Genomic DNA, 16,707 nt, shown 5'->3' with positions numbered 1-16,707 from the left:
GTAAATGACTGGGATCACACCTTTTCCAAGAATCATGGCTACAAATGGAACATAAGTTAAAGCAAATGACACAGCAATCCAAATATTCTCCTGGCTTTCGATACTTGCTCTTTTCTGCACCTTTCTACTCTGATCACAAAATTGAATAACACGTAAACATACATAATATATCTTGTCAATATCATTCAAGAACTGTTTCACAGTATCACTAACTTATTAAAGGGGTCGTTCACCTTTGCATTAACCTTTAATATGATGTAGAAAGGCATATTCTCAGATCATTTGCAATTGGTCGTCATTTTTTTTTATCATTTGTGGTTGTTGAATTATTTTGCTTTTTATTCAGCAGCTGTCCAGTTTGGAATTTCAGCAGTTGGTTGCTAGGGCCCACAAGATCCTAGAAACCAGGCAGTGGTTTGAAAGAAAGACTGGAATATGAATGAGAGGACATGGATAGAAAAATAAAAAGTAACATTAACAATACAATTGTTGCTGCTGGGGTCAGGGACCCCCATTTGAAAGCTGTGAAGGTTCATGTGGCTAAATGGATTCATGTGGCTAAATGGAGCTACGTTTTGTTAGAAAACATGGTGTCTAGACTTCCTACTTATTTCTCCACTAAGTGTGAGTGGTACTGTATCCCCAGCTAAGAAGAGAAGGACAAGTATGTGCAACAAGTGCTCTGGGAAGGGAACACTGGCTGTAGGCAGGAAAACCTGGTTTAGCAAAGAGGCCCCTGGGGCTTCACTTCTTCTCCACATCACTTGATGGGCCTGTCATGCTTTGTACCCTTAGTTGGTCATTGTTAAACACCAAAGTATTGATTATTGGAGCATTCTTCCCAGCTACTCTCCCTTCTGAGGTTATACAGGAAAGTATAAAAGCCAATAAGGTCATATTTTACCTTAACTAAAGCCTTATAGGTTTATGTTAGGGATGCACCGAATCCAGGATTCGGTATTTGGCCAGGATTCGGCCAAATCCTTGTGCCTGGGGAACCGAATCCTTAAAATCATGTGACTTTACGTAACAAAACAAGGAATTAAAATAGTTTTTAGCATTGTACTTTATCCCTCCCCCACCCTGATTTGCATATTGAAAAAGTATTCTGCCTGTAATCATAATAAATAAAACCCATATTTTCTTAATGTTTTATTATATAACATGAATAGCACTGTCCAGTAAGCAAGACCATAGATATTTGACATCAAAAAAATTGACAGAAGCATGGTTAGTATTTACTGAATTCCTGAAAATATATGATATAAATGTATACAGGTATGGGACCTGTTATCCAGAATTCTTGGGACCTCGGACTTTCCGGATAACAGCTCTTAATGTGATTTGGATCTTCATACCTTAAGTCTACTAGAAAATCATATAAACATTAATATAAACATTTTGCTCCCAATAAGGATTAATTATATCTTAGTTGGGATCAAGTACAAGGTATTGTTTTATTATTCCAGAGAAAAAGGAAATCATTTTTAAACATTTGGATAATTTGGATAAAACGGAGTCTATGGGAGATGGCCTTTCCCTAATTCAGAGCTTTCTGGATAATGGGTTTCCACATAACAGATCCCAGACCTGTACAACCCTTTAAAATCAGTATTTCTGGTTATCTGTTGCTGTTCAATCTTCGGCTTTCTTGCATTTTGTTATAAGGAACTCGATGAAACGATGGTACCCTGCATCTACAGGAAGCGTTTTAGCTCTATAATTTCTACAAATCCCAGCATAAAAGCAGTCAAATAATTGTTTTAGCACCTTACTCTAACTGTTAAAGGTGTTAGATTGTCACACATTCTTTCATTAATCAGTCCCTTGCAATAAAATTGTGTAGGATTAGACGACAGTAAAATCACAACACTTTACTGGAATATTATGTAATCTGTTAACCCCATACGTTTATATAAATATGCAGTGCAGGTATGGAATCCCTTATCTGGAAACCCTCTGTCCAGAAAGCTCTGAATTACAAGAAGGCCATCTCTCATAGCCTCCATGTTAATTTATTTAAAAAAAAAAAAAATGATTTCCTTTTCTCTGTAATAATAAAACAGTCGCTTGTAGGTGACGGTAACTGAGCTGCATGAATTCATATTGGTGGCAAAACAATCCTATTGGGTTTATATAATGTGGCAATTATTTTGTAGTAGACAAAGTATAGTGATCCAAATTAAGGAAAGATCCCTTATCTGGAAAAACCCATATCCCAGCATTCTAGATAATAGGTTCCATATTATAAATTTTGGTTGCATCTCACACTAAAAATATTTCAGCAATGCACAGGGGCCGATTCATCAAGCTCGAGTGAAGGATTCAAAGTAAAAAAACTTCGAATTTCGAAGTGTTTTTTGGGCCACTTTGACCATCGAATGGGCTACTTCGACCTTCGACTACGACTTCGAATCGAAGGATTCGAACTAAAAATAGTTCGACTATTCGACCATTCGATAGTCGAAGTACTGTCTCTTTAAAAAAAACTTCGACCCCCTAGTTCGGCAGATAAAAGCTACCGAAGTCAATGTTAGCCTATGGGGAAGGTCCCCATAGGCTTGCTTAAGTTTTTTTGATCGAAGGATATTCCTTCGATCGTTGGATTTAATCCTTCGATCGTTCAATCGTAGCATTTGCGCTAAATCCTTCGACTTCGATATTCGAAGTCGAAGGATTTCAATTCCTAGTCGAATGTCGAGGGTTAATTAACCCTCGATATTCGACCCTTGATGAATCGGCCCCACAGTGATAGTGAGCGACTCTATATACATAGAGAACATTGTTTTATGGGGTTATTTAATCCTAGGCTTTAGTTTATGTGCAGAATTTCAGTGTAGCAGCTAATCACAATTGTTTCCCTGAAGAATCTTTCACATTGCTGGTGCATAACAGTTGCTATAACCATATAAAATGGCATCAGTTTAGATTAATAATGGTTGTTGCAGTCAGCAGTCACCTAATAGCAGATTTATCAATCGTCGAAGTGAATTTGAGGGAATTTTCGAAGTAAAAAAAATTGTTGTCATCTAATACAGGTGTAATGGCAAGAAGTAGTTATTTTGTTATTCTTATCTGTAGGGGGCAGTGAGCAAAACAAATCAGTTTTCAATAATAGGTTCCCTTTAAATGATTAATAAAAATGAATGCTTTTACTATGTGCACATTTTCTGTAGTCACTCACTTTAAAAAATGAGTTAATTTGTTCTGTTATGTTTATAGTGACTCCTAAAATGTATGACAAAACCCCCCCCCAGAAATATAAGGGCCATTTTTTATTTATCACAGTTATGGGATCCGCTATACGTAAACCTGTTATCCCGAACACTCCGAATTACGGAAAGGCTGTCTCCCATACACTCCGTTTTATCCAAACAATTAACATTTTTAAAAATTTCTCTGTTATAATAAAACAGTAGCTTGTACTTGATCCCAACTAAGATATAATTAATCCTTATTGGAAGCAAAACCAGCTTATTGGGTTCATTTAATGTTTCCATTATTTTCTAGTAGACTTAAGGTGCAAAGATCCAAATTACAGAAAGATCCGTTATCCAGAAAACCCCAGGTCCCGAGCATTCTGGATAACAGGTCCCATACCTGTACTAACATCTTTTAAAACACCAACATGTTTGTTTCTAAGGCTGTAAGTAGAGTTTGTGGCTGGGGTACAGTACTTTAAAGTGATATGTTATTTATCATTGTTTAAGGAAAGGACAAAGCCTATTTACTGGTTGCTATTTAATAGCTATAATAGAAACATGACTCAGTATTTACAGTCTCGCCATTTAAGTGAGCACATTTTGCAAACTTGGCAGGAAGTAATGTAATCATGTAGAATCCTGCCTATCCAAAGACTTGCAGCTCCTTAGAAATATTTCCTGTTGGTTCTGCACAATGCAAATATAACTATATTAACTGTATTCATCTGGACAATTCAACCCGCAAGGCCTTGTGAATACTTTTTTTGTAATATCTGGTATTAATTCTAGGTCTAGTGACCGGATGGGATTGGCTTTTCAGGGGGCCCATGAATAACACGAAGAACATATTTTTTTTTACTGCTTTTCTTACTTAATTACATGTTACTTAAGGTTGGATTCGACTTTTCTACTCGTCCAGTCTTTTCTGGAAGTTGCCCATATTTCTTTCATGAAGCTTTAGTCGTTTTATTCAGGAATCAACATCTTATTTGAGGGTAGGGCCAGTAAATCAGATTTATACAAGATGTACAATTTGCATAGCTTTATGATCCTAATAAATAGGATTCAATGGGAAATAGAATTCCTTTTGATGCACTTTTTATTTCCCCCGTAAACCACCATCTAATACTCAGGCCATTCTTTTTAGAGTGATGTGGAGTTAGAGATCACTGCCACCAAAGATCCCTTCTTGTCGCTTCAGAGGTGAAAATCTTGAAGAACAGCAGTTTTTCAGGATTGCTGTGCAAAAGGCCTTGGTTCTTGCCAGTGTCGGACTGGGACACCAGGGGCCCACCCAAAAACCTTAGACCAGGGGCCCACCAAGAAAATTTAGACCAGGTGCCCACTCTCAGTACTATTATTCTTCCTCTCCTCACTCAACCTCTATTCTCCTAGTCTCTTTAGTTATACATACTATAACCTATTATTCCATCTATTTAGCCTCTTTGTTCTCATAGAAATACGGAATGTCCATGAAATAGGCCAAATGTTTAGCAGCATGAGGGCCCACTGACACCTTGGCCCACCAGGAGTTTTCCTGGTATCCCGGTGGCCAGTCCGACACTGGTTCTTGCAATACTGTCACTGAACAAAGAAATGAGTTTCCAAGAGATCCTGTGGTTCCCCTATATGCAAAGTCCAAAGAAGGGAGCCTTGTGTCTGTGCTAGGAAGCCAAGGTGTACTTAAGGCTTTCTCTACAATTAACCTGAATATATCTTATCTTCTTGAGGCCACAATTACTAGTCTTCCCTTTCTGTATTGAGAGGATTAAGCCTCATATGAAAGGTTCCAATTGCTTCTTGTGTGATTAGGATGGTCCTGTGACACTCCTAATGCAGCACAATATATCTATGGTAGTTCCAATGATGCTGAGTAACCCGAACCTGCGGACAACAGAAACAGAAATCCAAATTAGGAAAGATGTTGGGAAATAATTACTGCTATGGGAATTCAGCAGTCAAAGCAGCCATTAAAACGATATGATAAAACTTTTTCCAAGGATTGAATAAAAACAACTTGCAAAAACTTTTCTAAGAAATGAAAGTATTTCATAGAAGAAAATAAAAACAAATTTGATAGAATGTGTTCTGCATTAAAAATTAGGTAAATGAATGGAAAAAACCAGAGCTTTCCTAAATCTGTCTCTGTCTGGTGGTCTTTACTAGAATGTTGTAGAATTACACCGTGCAGCTTTAAAAATAAAAACATCATTTCTGTGTACAGCAGTCATAGAAAAAAAGAGTTATGTCTACATGAAATGAAAATATGATATGATATTAGAACATGTTGTTTGGTTGCCTTTGGATCTATTTAAAAAATATTTTGGGCTTAGATTATTTATTTTAAAAAGTTTTAGAATATGAAAATATTTGATCAGTACAGTGTACGTTCACTCTAAGGAGGGCTGCAAATAAAATGAATTAAATGGAAGGGAATGAGAGAATTTTCAGTAGTACTTGTACACAAAGGCTAAATGATGTTGTGGGGTCATCCTTATAAATAAGTGTTAGCATGTGGTGGTCCTGGAGGGAGCAGATGGGCTGCCAGATGTAAAATGGATTCCCTCAGTGTCTCCTGGAATGTGGCCACAGTCTCAAAAGAAAAGAGCCTTAAAGAAAAAAAATCCCATCTGCTGCTTGTCCAAAGCAAGGACATACTATACTGGCTGATGCATATATGTATGTATTCCTCTGAACAGTCCTTACAATAGGGAAAACTAAATCCTTCAGTCTTTTCTTTAACATTTAGAACTTGATCTTCACCATCATCCATTCCTTATGGAGCAGGATTTCACTCACCTTTGTGGAAGTGTGGTCCATATAACGTCAGCACCTTACTTCATGTAAATGTAAATATATAAAATATTAACAATTGCACTTAGAGGTGGTATTTAGCAAAAGAAGAGCAAACCTTTGCAAGTGCAGTCACTTTCAGCAACGGTCCAATATCCGATTTCATCTCTTAAAGGAGAAGGAAAGGCTAAAACTAAGTAAGCTTTATCAGAAAGGTCTATATAAATACACCAGTAAACTCTCAAAGTAATGCTGCTCTGAGTCCTCTGTCAAAAGAAACACTGCATTTCTTTCCTGCTATTGTGTACATTGGCTTCTGTATCAGACTTCCTGTTTTCAGCTTAAACCTCCAAGACTAGGGCTTGAGCATGCTCAGTTTGCTCCTCTCCCCTCCCGCCTGTAATCTGAGCCCAGAGCTATGAGTGAGCAGGGAGAGACTCTAACAGGAAGTGATGTCACACAAAGCTAATATGGTAGCTTCTATCCTAAACAAACAGAGAGAGTTTCTGGAGCTGTTTACTTGGGTATGGTAAAGCATTCTGCAGAATAAATATAATGTTATAGCTTGCACTATTGTGGCTAATCTATTTGTAATAAACTGCTTCGGTAGCTTTCCTTCTCCTTTAACTTGCTCAAGAACAGACACAGCTTTCTCTTTTTGCACTATTTCAACTTTATTATTAAATGAGCCCATTTTTATTGTCTCTTCCCTATTCACCTTCTTCCCCCATTGCAGGAGTTTCATATCCCTCCGTACTACATTTCACTTGTCTTTACCTTAAACTTAAGTACCTTTAATAAAGTAGACATTCCATAGCACAAGGATTTTTAAAAAAACTAGCTGTAATGTTTTATTTTTATATGTTATTGGTATTCTTTGAGCTGCTCTTTAAAGCAGTGGAATGTCGGAATTTTATGTCAGAAGGGAAATGAAAACAAGGCCTAAGGACACACAGTTCTCTATTTCAAGCATTTTATAATAATTTGGTTCATACTTTAAGGAACGGTTTTTGTATTATTAAGCTGCTTTTATGACATAAGAATTCCCAAATCATTTTCCTTGACTTGCCTTTAGGTATTCTTGTTCTCAGTGTATAGAGTCAGGAGTATTTCAGATAAATGTAATTAAAACCTAGAGGTACGTTTCAAACCTACAATTGAACATCTTGTTGGTTGTCACTGTCACCAGCAACCCATAAACATATAATCTGTGGGGGTTCAATTTTCTCATTATTCTTTTTTTTACTTTGAAATTCGACCCTTGATAAATCTGCCCCTTTAAAAGTTAACTTAAAGGTGAACCACCTCTTTAACAGAATTAGCATTGCCACCTGGCCAATGTTATATGGGTACACATTAAAAATAGCTGCCAGTAATATTAACAGGAAGAAAAAAGATAACGGTACTGTATAGGAAAAACTGTCCTTTGTTTCCAGAAGATCTGCCAACTCTTTATGGAATGCCTTGCCTATCCTAGTGCTCCTTACTTTTGCCTCCCTTAATTATGTGAAAGGAAAGGGTGTGTCAGGGGACACCCACATGCTAGAAGTTGATGCTAGTACTACATACTACATACTTCATGTCATTCTGAAAATGAAAAAAGTCATGACTATGAGTGAGAGGTGCAACACACAGTTTTTTTGACTTTGCACCTTTTTTCTTTGCTGAAAATAAGCTTAAAACTGTTATACAGTTTGTGATCCTTATGTGTTATACCCAGGCATTAAAGCTAGGCAAGGGGAAACCCAAAGATCAAAGGGGTTATTTACTAAACTCTGAATGCAAAAATCATGAAAAATGTGTGTTTTTTTTAATAAAAACGGACTTTTAAAAAAAATCACAAATTTTTCGGAATTTATTAAACTCCGAAGATGGAAAAGTCAGAATCTGAAAATCCGGCATCTCTGACCTGTCGAGGTTACATATAAGTGAATTGGAGAATACCAATGATTTTTTGATGTGCGCTGGGTTTTGTGCAATACCCCGAAGTTCAAATCTGATTTTTTTTTCCCGCAAAGCAAATTTTTGTGAAAATGTAATAAAAAATAAGTGCAAAAAAAGGGAGCGGATTTGATCGGAGTTTATAGCAGAAAATATTGAGATAAATTTGGACTTTGGTAAATAACCCCCCAAATGTATGCTAAAAAGCAAGCTCAGTCAAGCAGGGCTCCAACAGATAAATATACAGTGCTACCCAATATGTTGGCGCTATATAAATACATGTTAATAATAATGAGATAATGTCAAATTGCGAATTCCAAACTATATGTTGGGTTGTTGCTTGTCAGACAAGGCACCCTGGTTTAACAGCAAGTAAATAAAAGTTGACCTTGAAACCATTTTCTACCTCCTAAAAATGTTAATTGACAGACTGCAACCTGGCTTAGTTTATAGAGATATATTTAGCTAATAATAGTTGTTAGAGAGCAGTATCCCCTGGACTCGACAGTATTTATAACTGAAAGCACTTGAAGGCCACAGATTGGCCTGTATCATAGGTATGTAAAATGGTGTATTGCTGTAGCCCACGCTTGGCTATGGCTTGGTATACTAGCAATTTGACTGTGGGAACACCTCAAAGATTCCCAGTAAATACCAATACAAATGAAAAAGTGAACCCAGATTTATTACACAGGAACTAGGCTGGAATCATGTGACAGTTAATGCAGAAAAAAAAGGCAATAACAAATTGTAGTAGAATGCAAAATAAATCATTTAAATCCATACTTGCATTTAAATGTAACAAAAAGGTAAATAAAAACTTAATATGCAATACACAAGTGTTTGGGAGCTTCACTAAGGTAACTATGGGGCCCTTGAATATCTATTCAGCAGGCTCTCAAATAAGGCAATCTTCCACTCGGTAAAGACTGTATTTATGTCATGAAGAAGCAGCCTTACGCGTTTTGTGTCATAACTCCTTAAACTGTATCTTGGTACAATCAAAGCCAATTAACCAGCCTGAAATAGTGAAAGTAGGACTTGGGGGTTCAAAAAGCCAATCCCTAGTCTTCTGTTTGCTGACAGTTCAGAAGAAAATATATTTTTTCTTTTCACTTTTACATTTCTTAGAATATACAGTATGTACAGAAGTTGCAAGAGCTTTGACTAGTAATGTGTGTACTTACCAGATACTAATTGGAGCCTTGGGTCAGACAACTTTGGGCGGAAGTCTACACACCTGGATAGGGTTTAGATTGGGTTACTATGGACAAGCTGAAAACCACATTAACTTTTAACTGTATGATGCATCTGGTCTCCCTGTCCCTTTGGTAATTGTTGATGAGATGTTTTGTTCAACTTTAATGCCATCTCTGCCATTACTATAGGTTGGGGTTGAGAAGAAAAGCCCCTTCTTAAATGTGACCTGGATTGAGCCTAGGTTAAGAAAGGCCTGGTTAGGGTGGATCATCATCATCATTTATGTATATAGTGCCGATAAGATATGCAGTGCTTTGTGTGTGTCTAGAAATTCCTGGCTCACAAATCACTTGCTGTAACAATCACTAGGCCCTGGGACCTAAGGGGCTGCATCAGGACAAATTTTTATATTTTTTTATCATTGATGAAAAAGCAGTAGAAAGGGACCAATTCAAATCTCTATGTTCTGTCGATAAGTAATTAGGTTCACAGAGGAGGTGAAACTAAGATTTTTAGTTACTTGGTGGAAATAAGCAGGGGAGTCTAAACAAATCTTGCACACCGTGAGCTTTTAGATACAGTAGATACCTAAATAATTTCTCTTTCAGTAAATGTAGAAAGCATAGACCATTTTAGGACTCCCTTTGTTTGCATTTCTGATAAAGTCACAGGGTTATCAGCCTGAAATGGTGGAAAAAGGTAAAAAAATAAATAAAAATAACAACAGAAATAGATTCACTAATTCACTAATATATAAGTATTATTTTATTATTATTTTAGAATAATTCATACTCTCATTTATACTCAAAGATATTCTGTGCTTGTTTTTTTATTGAAAGTCGAGGGTAAAGGTTTTGGCAACCTTTATTTCAGGCAGTCCCAGAATGGTTTTGGCCAGCTAAGAGTTGGTCCTATTTTACAGTTGGGAGGTGGAGATGTTTCCTTATCCTGGTTAAAGTATTTTTCAGGTAGTTCATTAATAATCAGCATTCTCATAATCTTTAAAAGGGGAATCCACCACATGTTCTGTCTCTTTGGTCCCCACTTTCTGGAGGATGTGGTGTGCAGAAGGGTTGGGACAGAGCTAGGTGCCAGTAAGTGAAGATAATACTAGGAAGATATGTAATAGCTTGCTTTAGGGCAGAGACACGCTCAGATTCGTTGAGATAAGACGCCTGTCGACAAATCTCCTCTTCTTCGGGATGACTAATCTCCCCAAACTGCCTTCCCGTGGCAAGAATGAAAATCGCAGAGGGATGGCACTTGGAGCACTTCATTTTCCAAAGTCGCCCGAAGTTGCCTCACGAGGAAACGTCGGACGACTTCAGAAAACAAAGTGCTCTGAGTGCCATCCTGTCTGCGATTTTCATTCTAGCCGACGGAAAGGCAGTTCGGGGAGATTAGTAGCCTGAAGAAGAGGAGATTTGTCACCGGGCGACTAATCTACCCGAATGTGCCCGTGTATCTCTGCCCTTAGGAGTGGGAGGCAGGATCAGGGTAGTTAGTAGAGCAGCTAGAGGCTCCAACAAGGATACCAGAATGGGTTAGTACCCTGCAATATTAATACTGCCAATATAGGGACTTAAAAAGTTAGGCTCAGGAATAGGAGATTCCTGAAGTAATGCTTTGCCTAGAACTGGGGGTCGTTTCACCAAGGCAGGAGTATTATCAATGGGGTGTTGGATGGAAGTGTTTGAATTAATTGGGAAGTGTTTGATATTTGTACCATCCAACTGTCAGCACCAACCAAGAGACTGTAAACCTTTCCAGTCAATGAATTCAGTGTGGTTAACCCTTCCCCCAGCAGTACACAGAGGGCCCACCTTAGAGGGAAGAGATCATGTAACACATACTGTCCCAGGAATAGCGGGAAGTTGCAGCTGGCAGCAGTGAATCTGGGTAAGACCAAGTAAGGTACAAGGTAGCAACCTGTTTTCAAAAAGGTGTTACATCAATAATACCTATAATACCTAATAATAATCACTGTCTGTGATCCATCTGATGAGTTATTAATGAAGATATACAGTACAGTTAATCCTCCTTGTTCACCAGGGCAATCCATTGCAATTGTTCCCTTTTGCTTGATGCTGGCTTTTGTTATGATGTAGGCCTGGGTTATTTTGCCAGTTTGGATTACAAAAAAGAAATGTACTTGAAATCATCAGCTTTACTGAAAGGAGATTAAATATTAAAGGACGCATTCGATAATCTGCGTTACTTATCTATTGCAGGGTTTTTTCCTCCAAGGGAATTCCCTCATTTTCAACATAAACAGATGATAACACCAATACATAAATGTCAAAAACTGAGAGGTATTTCTCTGGAAGAAAACATTTTATTTATTTTTTTTTTGTTCAAAGAAAGGAAAGCAATATAAATATCAGAGTATAAAACTTGCATGTCGTACATTGACATTAGTCTATACGCATATAAGAAGGGTGAAAGCATATTTGTCTCTATATATAAGTACAGTTTCAGTATTAGACACATTGAAAGAACAGGTGTATTTACTTTCATGTACATTTATATCACAAACCACACAGAAAGATACAGGAGGAATTAAATTACTGCTGTCCACAAGATTTCTAAAGGGGGGGGGGGTGAAAGTTTCACATTACTATGTACAACACCAGCTAAGCTACAATGAATGGTCGTTAGAAATTAAATTGCAAAATGCATTCTACAGCTAAATGGCTAAAATGTCATTCTTGGTACTAGTGTTAACAGCAGTGAAAAAAAGGTTATTAGTGAACTCATGTATTGACCCGATGTTTCTTCACCTTGCGGTTGGGTGGTATGGGTGGCATAGGAAGCAGAAATTAGCGTATAAAGGTTTTTCGGAATACTACCACGAGACAGGTTGCTTGATTTGCTATACATCAGCTTGGTGAGCAAGACCCGATAAAGAGGAATGGAGTAGTAAAATGTATAGGGGTAAATTTATCAAAGAGTGAAGTTCTGCCACTAGAGTGAAATTCCGCAGCTCTCAATTCATTTCTATGGGATTTTGAAAGGCGTATTTATCAATGGGTGAAAGTTCACTCTTTGATAAATACGCCTATAAAAATCCCATAGAAATGAATGGAGAGTGGCGGAATTTCACTCTAGTGGCGGAACTTCACTATTTACTTTATTCTTTGATAAATATACCCCATAGAGTGACTATAGATGAGATATTAGGGCTCATTTATCTGGGCAATGTATGAAGGGCAAAAAGCGGGACACAAGGTACCATCTTCATGGTGGCAGATACATCTCCCACTGACATGTGTTCCTGGAATACATGTTGAACTGGCACAAGGGCATAGAGCAATAGGCTGTGTGTTAATTATGGTGATGGGTTCAGTTACATAAGCTGACTGGGCCAGTGGAACACTGGAAGAAACCCGCTGAGCCTCATCCCCATAGATGCCTGAATCTGTGCACTCCTGAGTTCCCCCCGCCCCAATCGTTAAGTGAAAAGCAGGTATGTGCTGGTGGGGGGGGGAAGCTTTGGCTGTGGGACCCAATGGAGATGGAGGAGGGGGTTGGGGGCCAAGGGGTGTGTGTGTGTGGTCCCCTGATGTGACAGCCCCGGGGGCCTGGACCTCACAGTCCTACATGGCCCACTAGACACAGCAAACTTGTGCTCAGAATTGATAAATGAGCCTTAATATGTTGAAATATGAAACCCTACTACAGACCCCCATGGTAATGACACTTTCAGACTTGCCACACTAAGGGAGCACAAGTGCATTCCCAGCTTCCATAGACTTTTACGGAATAATGGTTATGAGATTTAGGGAGACTGAACATGCGCTTTTAGTGCAGCCAAACTGAATACAGTATCTGTACAGAGCAGAGCTAATCACAAGGTCTGCAGGAAATTTAAACAGCAATTACTTGCTGCACCCCTATAAACGTGTTCTCTGTCCTTGCACCCTGACTATACGTTATGTGGTCCAAAATATAAGACATTTGTCACCAAAATGCAGAGAAAAAAACAATGTTCAGACAAACAATACAAATAAAAGGAAAAAAGATGGCTGGTATAGGAAGGAAATGTTTAAAAAAATCATTTGACTTATTATTCTAAATATCTATATTTTTTTCAGTAGTGATGAAAGATTTAAGTGTTGTTTTTTTTAAACAGATTTTCCCGTCTTTATGTCCTGATACACAATTCATCTATTTCATATTCCGCTGAGGGATGTCTCCTTATATAGTATTTGTGGCCAACAGCAGTTTGTTTTGGCCAAACAATCTATTTTAGAAGCCATCGTATTCATTGTGTTCTAGGTCTTTGCCCTACATCATGTCACAAGATGCCGTGCCAGCCAGCTTTCCTAATCTCTGGGCATTATCTGCTACTTGATGACTTTAGAACCACAACCACAAGCAGATCTGACTCTGCCGAACCGGCACATTTTGAAGACTGAAAGTATTGTATATATTCATATAAAGCCGGGGGTTTCCATCATGACCAAGCACTTACTCAACAGTCAGATGACTCAAGATCAATAGAATGATTAATTTGCTTCTGGCCTGTGGATAACTGCTCTCTGGAACTCTCAAACCCCCTAACCCCCTCCCTCCCAGACCCTACTAATTATCTTCCAAGCCCCATATATTTGACCTGCAGGAAACAGGCTCACTCCTCTAACATTCCATACAAAGAATGAACGACCCCATGCTGAGTATGCACATGCAATTTAACTGTCTTTTCCCTTCCATGGAAATAGTGGTGCTGGGTGACCATTACACATGCACTTATAGGTGTAGAAATAGAAATCATTCTGTCCATTACTCTGTAAGAGCACCAGACAAAAAATATTATCCCAACAAAAATGTCTGTGCATAGCAGCTTTCAGTTCTATTCTTGGGCCCAGAGAGAAGTCTATCCCTTGTTCCACTTTTATGTAAGATCTTTAACTCTTTTCAAGTTAAGGATTCCAATAAGCACTGAGCAGGAATAGTGGCTCTATCTCTTTTACGTGTTTGTGTGATCGCTACCTACGAACGCCACAAATACGCCGCGTGCCTGTCTCTCATTAAGATGGCAGACAAGTGTTTGGTTTCCATTCAGTGCCCAATAGAAAGAGACGTTCTAGAGAAATATTGCAGCATAAAAAACATCCACAGTGTCTGAAGAAAAAAAAAACCAATAATCATATGTCTCTAAGGGAAATATAGGCATAATCTAAATATGAGCTACAGCCTGCAATATTTCACAAACTCTCTAATGAGCATAAATTATAAATTAACTATTTAGCCGTCATTATATACACTGGAAGAGATTCCACAGCTATACATGTGGGAAAACATCTGCCGTACTCAACAAAGTTAAAGTCGTATAGAATGCGATAAAAAGAGAGTGTATTTAGCCAAGAAATTACTCAGCAAAATATATGTAAGACGTGACTGCAAAATATTGGCTACTATCGACAGGGCCCTTTACTCGGGTAATTATCGGCAGAACCATGAGTGTTACTAGCCGTGTCTCCCACCGCTAGTTCTGAAAAATGACACATAAATTCCAATTATCGTTCTCGTTTTCCAATTTCGTTCCACAATACAATCATTATCTCTCTACGATTTTGGCTGGGGAAAGGTTCTTGGGGGCTTCCGCCCTGTTGGTGACAGCCAATCGATGTTTACTTCTTATCCTTTTTGCCTGATTTCTTCTTGTTTCCTCCTGAAGGTGCGGCTGATTTCCCTTTCCCTGCAGCGTTTGTGAGTGTCGATGTTGTTCCTGGAATGTAGATGTTCTGCCTGTAGTCGGGTAGATGTTGAAGGGTAAATTGGGGTCCATAGCGGGCACTGAGTCCCATTGTTCCTGTTCCACCTCCAAGGGCTGAACTTCCTTCAGCAGCTTCTATAAGGAAAAGAAATCAGAATATTTTTACAATGATGGTATTACAATGCATAGCAATGGTAACTTAGTGACAGCCAGAGAGAAAGGTATAGGTGTCAATTTTTAAGAAAACATAATATAATATGGAAAGCCATAATGTAACATTCACAGATACTTTTATATCCCACAGACTGTAGAATATAATTCATAGTGTTCAGTAGGATGTTTATCTTGAAAATAATGTTGGTTTTATGTAATGTTTTCCTTGAAACCTCTGGCTTAATGAGCAAAAAAGGCTAAAGGTTATAAACTAGGTCTACTAACCCATAGCAACAGTGTCGTACTGGGCCGGCGGGACACCGGGAAAAACCCCGGTAGGCCGCGGGCTCTTGTGGGGCCCCGCCGGCCCAGATCCGCTACTTAGTGGCGCGGCGCGACCCCACTTTGTTCGGGGTCGCGCTAGAATAGAATATCTGCGCATACGCACAAAGGTAGCATTTCTTTAAGGTTCAAATTTGTCCCATGGGTCTGCAGTTACACATCCCTCTTCTATAGTGATCTGCAATTGTCTTTATCTTATTTATGTGTCTTTTCGTGTATTCCTTTTTTTGCAGTTCCAAACTGGTTTCTGGCTGCTAGTTACCCAGTGGTTTGAATGGCACACTGACAAATGAATTGGAGAGGGTCTGAACAGAAAGGCAGGTCATAAAAAATGCATGAAATACAATTGGCCTCAGGACTGATTTGCTTTGTGGTTAATGGGTGCAGTTGTCAAATAGATCAAAAAAGAAAAAAAGTAGGCCAAATACAAATCTCAGAATATACCTACATCATACATTTACATTAAACTCAAAGGTAAATATTATCTTCCTTTCGTTGGGCCAGACAATATCACACGGAGCAGAAATAATTTGTATTATTTTTATTTGGCTTCTAATATATTTTATTATTTTTTCTAGTAATCTAATAACTGCTCTTAAAAAGTGTATCTGTTATTTCTGTTGCTGCATAACCCATTCTAGATCAATGTAGCCTCCTAAGGGGATAAATATTACTGCCCTGTATTCTCAAAACTTCCTCTTAGCTTCTGTGCGCTCAATTTGGCAGCCCGGGCCTGATTTCCAAATCGTTCATGCCTCGGTTGGATTGACATACTCCCCGGATCAAATACCCAACTAGCCACATACTATCCACCATGTATGGTAGTTTGCACCAACCCACTCCCAATCATACATGGGAAAGGGGAAAAAAACATAATTTTGTAAATCCCATATTCAGTTGTGATAGCAACGAGCAGCATTGGATAGAAATGGTGCAGGGAGTGCAGTTTACAAGCTTTTACTCAATACGGCTGATTGATTTTGTGATTCGGTTATAGTGATAAATGCATAGGGACAATTTCTCTGCAAGGTTAGATTTTTTTGCATTAGCAGTAACAGGGAAGGGTAATAAAATTGCTGTCGTTTAATTAAATTGAATCATTATCATTATTTATGAACTCCCTCTTCGTGTATCACCGTTCAATTCTAAATTTCTGGATAAGAAATGAGCTACAGCACTGGGAACAGGAGGGCCCGGGCCACAGGGTTTGCTTTCATGAAACCCTCCTCCCCAGCCGCATTCTTACCTTCAGCAGGGAAGGAGGGTGAAGGCGGCTGAAAGACTCTGATGTGGGGCAGGAACAGGACAGGGTTTAGATGGCCATGGGGCAGGGAGTGGGTGAGCTGGAGGGAGATC

The 16,707-nt window shown here is 38.5% G+C and overlaps 1 protein-coding gene across 50 annotated transcripts in view; it reads right to left on the bottom strand.

Moving 5' to 3' along the window:
• Positions 1-13,029: 13,029 nt before the first annotated feature.
• The window catches only part of LOC108710881 (protocadherin gamma-B5), a 234,383-nt gene continuing 230,705 nt past the window's right edge, over positions 13,030-16,707 (bottom strand). For 49 of the 50 annotated variants that reach the window (XM_041586128.1, XM_041586135.1, XM_041586134.1 and 46 more), the window contains one exon: positions 13,030-14,991. In XM_041586128.1, coding sequence (XP_041442062.1) covers positions 14,771-14,991 — 221 coding nt within the window. In that variant the 3' untranslated portion in view covers positions 13,030-14,770. The remainder of the gene's footprint in view (positions 14,992-16,707) is intronic. The other variant, XM_041586101.1, reaches the window with a different exon arrangement.

The sequence above is a fragment of the Xenopus laevis genome, chromosome 3L (assembly GCF_017654675.1).
Source record: "Xenopus laevis strain J_2021 chromosome 3L, Xenopus_laevis_v10.1, whole genome shotgun sequence".
Taxonomy (NCBI): domain Eukaryota; kingdom Metazoa; phylum Chordata; class Amphibia; order Anura; family Pipidae; genus Xenopus; species Xenopus laevis.
This window is presented reverse-complemented; position numbering and strand designations above follow the sequence as displayed.